At 39.6% G+C, this 9,085-nt stretch overlaps 1 protein-coding gene across 1 annotated transcript; it reads right to left on the bottom strand.

Moving 5' to 3' along the window:
- Positions 1-141: 141 nt before the first annotated feature.
- On the bottom strand, positions 142-8,577 carry LOC146959811 (dynein axonemal heavy chain 5-like; the record flags this gene model as incomplete). The annotated part of the gene is made up of 14 exons (XM_085772881.1): positions 8,384-8,577; positions 8,162-8,255; positions 7,364-7,506; positions 7,066-7,142; positions 6,801-6,925; positions 6,429-6,664; positions 4,888-5,106; positions 4,695-4,757; positions 4,246-4,484; positions 3,234-3,381; positions 2,975-3,067; positions 2,109-2,308; positions 1,755-1,908; positions 142-305 (listed from the first exon to the last, which is right to left on the bottom strand). Coding segments are annotated over exons 1-14 (2,063 nt in total), but the record flags the coding sequence as incomplete, so codon positions are not given.
- Between the last annotated feature and the right edge of the window lie 508 nt (positions 8,578-9,085).

Raw genomic sequence — 9,085 nt, forward strand, 5'->3', positions numbered from 1 at the left:
GTACCGCACTAAAAATAAACTGTTTCCTTGTAACCATTTTCAAAAGTACTCCTCTTTGAATAATGTTTGAACTGCTCATGCCTCATATCTTCGTATCACTTTGACATGAGAGTGACAACAGTGTTTGTACTTCATACTCACCCTGTAAGTGACTTCTGGCAGATCTCTAGCTGTTCAAGGAGGTGAGGAAGCAGTTGTCCCATGGTCTCATCCCCCACACATGACTGTACTACATTGGGCATCTCATGGGCTCGCATCATAATCTTTACCCATGATTTGTCGATGTTAGAGAAACGCTTTGCTTCCTAAAAGAGGATGATATAATTATTCATCACATAATCAGCGATTGAAAGAGGGAAGGACACGGACATTCATTTTTGGCATTGACCCCTTGGTGTTTTATCATGCATGCATGTGGTCTGTGTTTCAATGACAGTCTTTTGATTTGATTTTTTCACGTCTTTTTATGTCTTTTTTCAGTCAAATTTTTATGCTGTCACTATTTTTCAGTGTCACTGCTTTTTACTTTCAACCTTCTGTCATAATTTTGTGGGTTTTGAGGATGGGGAGATGGGGAGCTGGGGTCTGTGTGTGTGTGCTGGGTTTTAAGTATGAGAAGAGTGACAGTAGGATTTTGACATTGAAAATAAAATTTGGCACTGTGCTGAAAAAAGGAAAAAGTGGCACTAAAAACTTGTTTTGGAAAAAGATGAATCTTTTGGAAAAAGATGTTTTGGAAAAAGATGAATCTTTTTCCAAAACAAGTTTTTAGTGCCTCTTTTGACACTGACATAAATATTGGCACTGAAACAGGTTTCAATACACAATAATTGCTTTTTAAATTTGATGTTTACTTTTTTTTTCATGATGCACTTTTTTCTGTTTCTTTCACCGTCTGTTACCATTTTGGTGTAGAGAGATGGGGCAGGTGCTTGAAGTAGGGGCTAGAACAGTCAAAGGATCAAGGAGAGTGGGATTTATTTGCATTCAGAAACCTGACAGCTGTATTGGTAAGCATTAGGCAGTGCCTTTTTCTTTTTTTGTTACTCTGTTTTTTTTAGTTTTTTTTACAGGATTCATGTCAATGGTAAGGTTACCTTTTAATGGACATCATGCTGTTTCACCACTAACAACTGCTGAAATTAGCCTATACAATTCAGTTAGCTATCCTGTGGTTAATGGCTGTTAAGTCCCCCCCCCCCCCCGATGTCTCTTGTTCAGTAGCAGTTCGAGGCCAGTGTTACTGCTGCTGTGTATGGTATCAATGTGCTAACACAAAATAATAAAGCTGAAACCATGGGTCAGTCTTTATCTTTCATTTTTCCATTTGGTGATTGCAGTTATAAAATCGGGAATTGACAACATGCGGTCCAATAATACTGCTTGAGTTTGTGCAATAATTCTTATAGTGCTCTTACTATGGTGAATTTATGAGGTGTATGTATGTGCTATGCTGTGGGATATGTGCAATATGTGTTATGTTATGGGGTATGTGCAATATGTGTTATGTTATGGGATATGTGCAATGCTGTTATGTCTTGTGTTTGCTGGGTTGGTATGGCTGAGGTGTATTGTTTTTTGTCATTGTGGCCATCAAGGCATTTATGGCGTAGCTACAGAGTCCAAGACAAATTTCCCTGAACGGGACAATAAAGTTTATCGTATTGTATCGTAACCACATACTTGGTTTTGACCTTGTCTTGTTCAGTTCATGCAAGTAGAGAATGTGAATAATTCACTGTGATGTAATGTACCTTGGGCAGCTGTTTTGCAATGTCTCCACCCACAAACACAGCTTCGAGGTAGATCCAGAGATTCTGAACAGTCATCCAGTTTTCAATGATATCAGTGGTGTTGGAAAGATTCTGAACCCACTTCTGAATCTGGGCTTTAAATGGGGTGTTGTACCTGGGAAATTACATCAGATGTTACATCAGCATGTAAATCTTATTTCATACCACACACAGTGACACATTGTTTGGTTGCTGTGAATATATGAGGCAATCAAATGACATTTCCCAGACCTCTGGTGGGAGAGCAAGTCCCCCAAAGAAAACGCTTGACGCATTCTCATCAAAGTCCCAATATGGGTTTCAGCACTGACGTACCTGTTGCTCATAAGAGACCCCAAAACCATCAGGCTGTCTTCCATGCTGGCAATGATCTCTGATGTGCTGTCTCCTCTGAGTAGCAGCTCTCCACGAGTCTTAAAGTTGGCAAATGTAAAGGTCTTGTTGTCCCACTCAGCAATCACCTGCTTCAGCTTCTGCTCAATGTCCCGCTCCTTCACAGCACTGATACAGATATCCTGTGTAATACAGGGATTTGTTGAATCATTAGCAATGAAAATGACAGGATCATTTTAATATGGGAAGAATAAAAAATACTTTACTACAACATGAGCATTGTCAGTATGAAATATCATTACAAATATTAGTTAAGTGCGTACTGTAGCACCTACAACACATAGACTAAATAATTACAAAATACAAGGAGGCTCTTCATACAGACATCTGGTACTGTAGACTTTTATCATTGGAGCTGAACCATTATTAATAAGTTGTCAGCTGATTCAGTGGCTTGAATGAAAATGATGCTTGAGCTTAAACACATCCATTTGGCACAAGGATTAATGCTCACTGAATTGTGAAGATGATATTAAAGCATATTGCAGCTCTGTCTGATCTCATCCTATACATCCAGTCTGGCAGTGATTTCCCAAGGGGGGGACCCCTACCTCCTCTGGAATAGTTATTTTCATTTTTTTTATGGTAAATTAAAATTAAACTTCATATTAGAAACAACATTATCTATTTGTGCTATTCATTTCACATAATACATGTAATTACCAAAATCAGTCAAAAATGTAAAAGGAACAATTATTTATTTATAATATACTATGCTTTACAAAAAATGATTGTGCTTTTCATATCTATTTTTACCTATACAAGTAGCATATTATGATTGTTCTTACCTCAATCTCCTCTTTATACTTGAGCAGAGGAGCTTCCATAATGTTGCGTAGTTTAAATGTATCTGTTTCCACCTCAAAGATGTGCCCAGTCACCTGGTCACAAAACCGACAGATTGACAGATTTGTCAATGTGGAAACTACATCGTCTGTTCATAGTAGATTTCAGGTGGACACGTATTACATTAGTATAAGAGTACTGTAGGTGTTAATGAAAGTAACTGGTGAGTGAAGTGATATAACGGTGGCCTTTATCTCTGACCTCGGTAATTCTCTTCCAGTGGCGCGTCATCATTGCTTTGTTAGTCATGAGCTCCAGTAGAGGGCAGCACTCACTGAATTCATCAACGGTTTTCTTCAAATCTAAAAAGGCCTGCCACTCCTTCAGAGCTCGAGGCAGCTTGCGACACCTGGGAGTGAAAACGACATATCAGTCAACAAACTCACAGCAAATCAGAGTCCACCAAACCAGAGATTAATTCAGTTCACGTAAGTTATTTCAGAGGCTAGCTATGTATGTGTGCGTCCTCTTGAGGCACATGTGCACCAGCATCACTGCACAGACGCACAGTGTACCTGGCCAAAAGTAACACTTCTACAAAATTTGATAGACATGTCTGCCGGAAGATGGAGCTGTCCTGTCTTCTTCAACTCTGAGTCGTTCTTAAACTGCTTTCAAGCTTAAAGCAGTTTCACACTGTCAAGAGGAACACAAAAAGTTAAAAACTATTTTTCCACTTCATGGAAATACTTCAATATTTCTCAGGCTGCTTCCTCTGCAATTTCCCTTTGACATGTGCAACATGAATAAACCCTTGCAGAGGACAGAGTGCAAAGATATGGGATGATGAAATTGAAATCTTTTGGAGCATTCATGCAACGTTTAATGAAAAACATCATAAAGCATAAATCCAGGGAAAGGACTATTTCGGGCAGGACAGGGACAATGCTGAGGGGAAGGACAGGCTAATGGAAGTCAATTAATTCAATTCCCTTTGTTTTTCCTTTCCTTTATATCATTGCTTGATGCTTGACATTTTCTATTGGAGCATTATTCCCTGATCACTATGTGCAAAACCTTTTTTAAAGGGTTAGGGTTTTTTTAATTGCTCAATAAAACAGCAGTGGGGGTTTGTTTAGCTGATTCTTGTTTGTTTCAGGTTCAGTACAATTTTCAGTTTAGCTCAGGTCAGCACAGTTTTGGTTGTTACAGCTCAATACTGATGAGTTTAATTTACTTTAATGTGGTGCAAAGATTAAACAAATTGTCTAACCTCGTCTGAAACTCCAGTAGCTCATTATTGATCTTCTCAATGTGGATGTCAGCCCAAAGGATATCGTAGTAACCATTGACTGTTTCAATGACATTGCTGTAAAGGCCATACAGCTTCTGCAGCAGAGTCAGCTGCTTTCTAATCTCCAACAGCTGAGGATGCTGGGTAACAGGAAGTCCAAACAGCTCCTCTCCACCCGTGTAAGTGATGTACTTCCTGAACAGGTTGTCAAATCGATTCTAAAGACAAGAATGGCAACAAAATATTCAATATCAGTTCAAGAATCACATTAAAATACTTTACATCACTGATGAATCTACGCTAACAGAAAATAACAGCAGGCCAAAATAATCCCAGTCAGACCCAAATTATAAAGAATTAACTGAGACTGAAAAACTAATGAATTATTTACTACACCCATTATTACACAGATCATCAGTAGCACAAACCTGGAACATAATGAGTCTATCACTGGCATCCTGAGGAGCGAGCCCCACCACCATGGGGCCATCCTGACACAGAGGGGAAAAAGTAAGTCTTTACTGAGCTAGTTTTCAATGAAATCACATTAAAATGCTGCAATTCAAATAAATAGCTACTGTAGGTAGTTGACAAGGCTTTTTTTTGGTTTGTTTTGTTTACCTTGTCATAGTCCTGGTAAAAGTGTTGGCAGTCTTCAAGGAAGGCCCCCACATTGTTGACCAGTTCTCCTCTGAAGTTTGGCTGCAGGGCCACCAGCTCGTTCTGTACCTCCGTGCTCCGGGACAGCAGTTTCTCCCAGGTGTAACGCAGCGTGTCCACTTTATCTGCCTCCTCTTTAGCCACTGACAACTCATATTTATGAAGCATGGCATAGGACTCCTGTGAGGAGGGAAAAACACTTGTGTGACTTGATCTACAAATATTCTAAAATCATTGCAATGTTGCATCGATGCAACATTGCATCTTAATTTTGATTGATGAAACATACAATATATGCTATCAAAAATGCATTTATATAGCATTACGAAAAGTGTTTTAAATGTAACTCTTTAAAAAAAAAAAAAAAAAAACTCAACAGTGAAAGATCAGTGCAAAACATAGAAAAACTAGGAAAAGAAATAACACTGAACTTGATTCTGTGTGTAACAGGGAGCCAATAAGGGGAAGCACTCATTAACAGAAAAACATGGCAATGAACACAGAGGTGATGAAACAGTAGCATTAAAAGCATTAGACAGAATCTTAGGTAGATTGTATTAAAATGGCAACGTAGGCAGACTGCACTTCCTTAACTGAGATATAGAGAGAAAGCCTGAGATCTCTGAGGTACAGACCCGGCTCTTCTAGACCTGCGGTTTACAAGAGTCACTCAGACCTGAAACACTTCTTCCTCAGGCAGTGAACATCATCTGTCATCCAAGGGGAAGTGTTGCAGGTAGCCTCGGTTCTGACCAGGGATATATGTACTGTATGTGCCACTTTGTCCACAGCAGGGAAGAGTGATCATTAAAAGACTGTATTAAAAACTCTTGGCTATTAACATTTGTATAAAGATCAGAGTGAAAGCAGTCTGGAACTGTGGTCTGGGGAGTACTGTAATGATACATTTATAATCACTAATTAAGAGCTCTTCACAATGGATATAATCAATATCTAGACTGAAAATACAAATCTAAATATGACGACCTGAAACGTGAAAGTCATCACATCATCATTAGTTGCATTTAGAAGCAGGACATAATTTGTATGTAACTTAAAGTCTCCATTCTCCAACCATTAACATTTGGTCCAGCTTGATGATGGAGTACAGAAAGTCACTACACACAACCACACACAAGTGCAGGGTTTTGTTTTCACCCACTGGCAAGAAAACTGTTTTTTCCACTTGACAGCAAGGCATAAAACATGTAAGAGTTTCACTTCCTGGATTTTTTCTGTATTGCCATTGAGCTACAGACCCAGTACATAACTCCCATGTAAATATTAGCAAAGGCTTTATGCTCATACAAATCTAAATAATTTAATAAACTTTGTGATTGAAAGCCAGACTCACTATAGAGACATAAATGACACTCTAGACACTTCTAAAATGGTCAAAAGTTCAAAACTGGAAACACTGGTATCTGCCCTACTACAGTATGTGTATTTCTATGTGTGTATAAAAAGGGCATCAGGAATAAAGACATAGTGCTGGGCTTTACCTCTATGGGTCCAACTTGAAAATCAATAGATATTTGCTGCTCTCTGATCTCCTTGAGTGCTGCCATGGCAATGCGAATATCATCCAGGTCTTTGATCTGTCGATTCAGTTTCTTTCCTGCCTCATCTACAAAAGCAAAGATCTGCTCCATCTCTGAGCGATATTTCCTGTTGCAGTACAGCCCATAGTCCACCATCCAGCTCTTGGTTTCAGCAGTGAGGGACATCTTCAGGTCCGCTAGTACAAAGAAATAGATGTAAGCATGCACAGATCAGAAAGGGATTGGCTGGAAGTGTTGGTGTCAGTTTCTTTTGACTTCTTATCAGTGATTATGAAATTGAAAATGCAGTTCCAGCAAAGCAGTTAATCTAACCTGTGAATAGAGCCAGAGCTCCGACTGTAATGAACTCAGGTTCTGAATTTATCTCCAGCTCCAGATCTCGATAAAGAAGAATCTGGCTCTCAAACTCTGAAAGCAGAGGACTACCCTGGATGAATCTGTAAAAATAAAAAAAAAGAAGAAGAAAAAAATGTCACGATGGTCTGTACTGTTTTCAATGGCAATAGGTTATCAATGAAACTTGAAATTCTCAGTAACCAAAGTCAGATATGATTATCAGTCATTCAGTGTATTGTACTTCCGCATGGTGTCTTCACGGTCCTTTCTCCAGATATGATGATAACGGCTAAAACGGTCGAGAGCAGTCATCACGTCCTGCATATTAAAATAAACAGGAGATACTTTGTAAATAGTGAATATTTACAATGTAAATATAATTGCTGTGTTTTTCCATTTACAGTGGACATGTGTTGGCGCAGTCAGGATACAATACATTTAAAATAATACTTAAATGGATATATATGTACAGATCCAGTTCTGCACATGTTATATGCATCAATCAAATGATGGCCTTGTTAAAATCAAAAAGCATGTACCTTTTTGGTGGAGCTGATGGAGGTACTGAGAACAGACACCAGTTTGACTATCTCCTTGTTCTCAGACACACTCTTGTAGTAGTTACGAGCTTGGAATGGGATGGCCTGAATCACAGATGCTGAAATATCTGAGGTGCTGCCATCTGGAAAGAGTTCAGAGCACAGAATACGTTAGAATACATGTTTTGACAGAGTAGAGACAGTGGGTGTTGAGGATGTATCTTCACAGGATCATTGAGAATTATACATAATTACACATCACTGCTAGATTGTTCAGAAAGAGCTGGACTAATGACAACTGAATATAATGAAGTTTGATTGCTGCACCTGCAGGTATGGACACTGGGGAATGATTCTTCAGATATAAAATGTTGCTATTAACCCTGTTTATTTTTCTAAACTCAGTGGATGCTCACGTCAGTGGATGCACAAACTTTTATACTCAAAGTTTGTGTTGTTTGATTCACTACATTAACTCAGTGTTAGATTTGATGGTATGTGACAGAAAGGGTTGCTCTATCTTAGTGACAAATGTCTTTTGTTTAAATGTTTCTCTTCAAAGTCACTGACATATTCATGTCATTTCCATCTGCACAACTCTGTCTGCTCCCAGTCAGTTGAGGTTTTGCTCTGCTGAGCTGTGAAATAAGGAAATCTGATTATCAAGTGAGTGTGGTGCAGTAGATAATGAACAGTGTTCTGGTCTGCATGTTGGCAACAATGTATAAATAACTCTGAAGTCAAACAGACAAAGTACGAGTGAGGTTATGTTAGGCAATGCTTCGTGCCCTCTCATACCAGCCAGGCTCCTGTATGTTGTTGCTCCATCCTCTGAGTCACTCTCTGAACTGTCTCGTTTCAGAGCTGCCATTCGTCTTTCATTCATTTTTCTCTGCATAATGAAAAACAGACACAAGGGAACATCTCAGGGCTTGTTTGGCAGACTACAGAATCATCAAATATGAGAATAAATCCATTACTCATGACAAATTTCTGCTTCTTTCATCAGCTCAAACCCACCTTGGAGATCCTCTCTTTGCTCCACTGGCCAACTCCTTTGCTGACACTGACCACACACTCTACAGCCCTGTTCAATGCCTGCTGAACCTCCTCCAGAGCTGGAACCATGGCGATGTTAGGGATGGAGAGGATCACGTTGACTCTGAAGATTGCTTGCTGACTGCTGCTTTTGCCATGACTAGCTGACTCACTCTCAGCTACAGGGGGAGAAAAGTAGTATTGAATGTATGGTACATGATGCAAATGATATGTGAGTTACAGTAATGGCCAAATATTCGAGAGGCACCTGGCTGCAGGCCTCCGCTGTGAGGTCTCTTCCGGTGCAGGCTCCACTGTCAGGACGCCTCCACTGTCAGGACGGTCAGGACGGGAAGTACGGACTTTTTTGGGGGGCGGGGGGCGGGGCGGGGCAGGGGGGAGTGAGGAAGTTTAATGTCGATTGCATCCGCCATTTAAACCGACAATTGAGTCAAGAAACTGGCACCATAAAAAAGCCTTTTGAAATAATGTGTGGAGTGTGACTGCATGGAAAGGGATGCATGGATGGTCTGTCCTGAATCGGAACCAGTGATGCATGTGAAAAGAGCCCATATTTATCATTATATTATTTACTATTATTTATCTTTTTAATGCAACTGTTTTAGAAACCTTTCCCAGTCACTAAATCCTGGCAACTGGACAGAGAAAACTGGATTACAAATT

Source organism: Trachurus japonicus, unplaced genomic scaffold (assembly GCF_045865225.1).
Source record: "Trachurus japonicus isolate A0001 unplaced genomic scaffold, Traja_1.0 AP031027.1".
In the NCBI taxonomy this organism is placed as follows: Eukaryota; Metazoa; Chordata; class Actinopteri; order Carangiformes; family Carangidae; genus Trachurus; species Trachurus japonicus.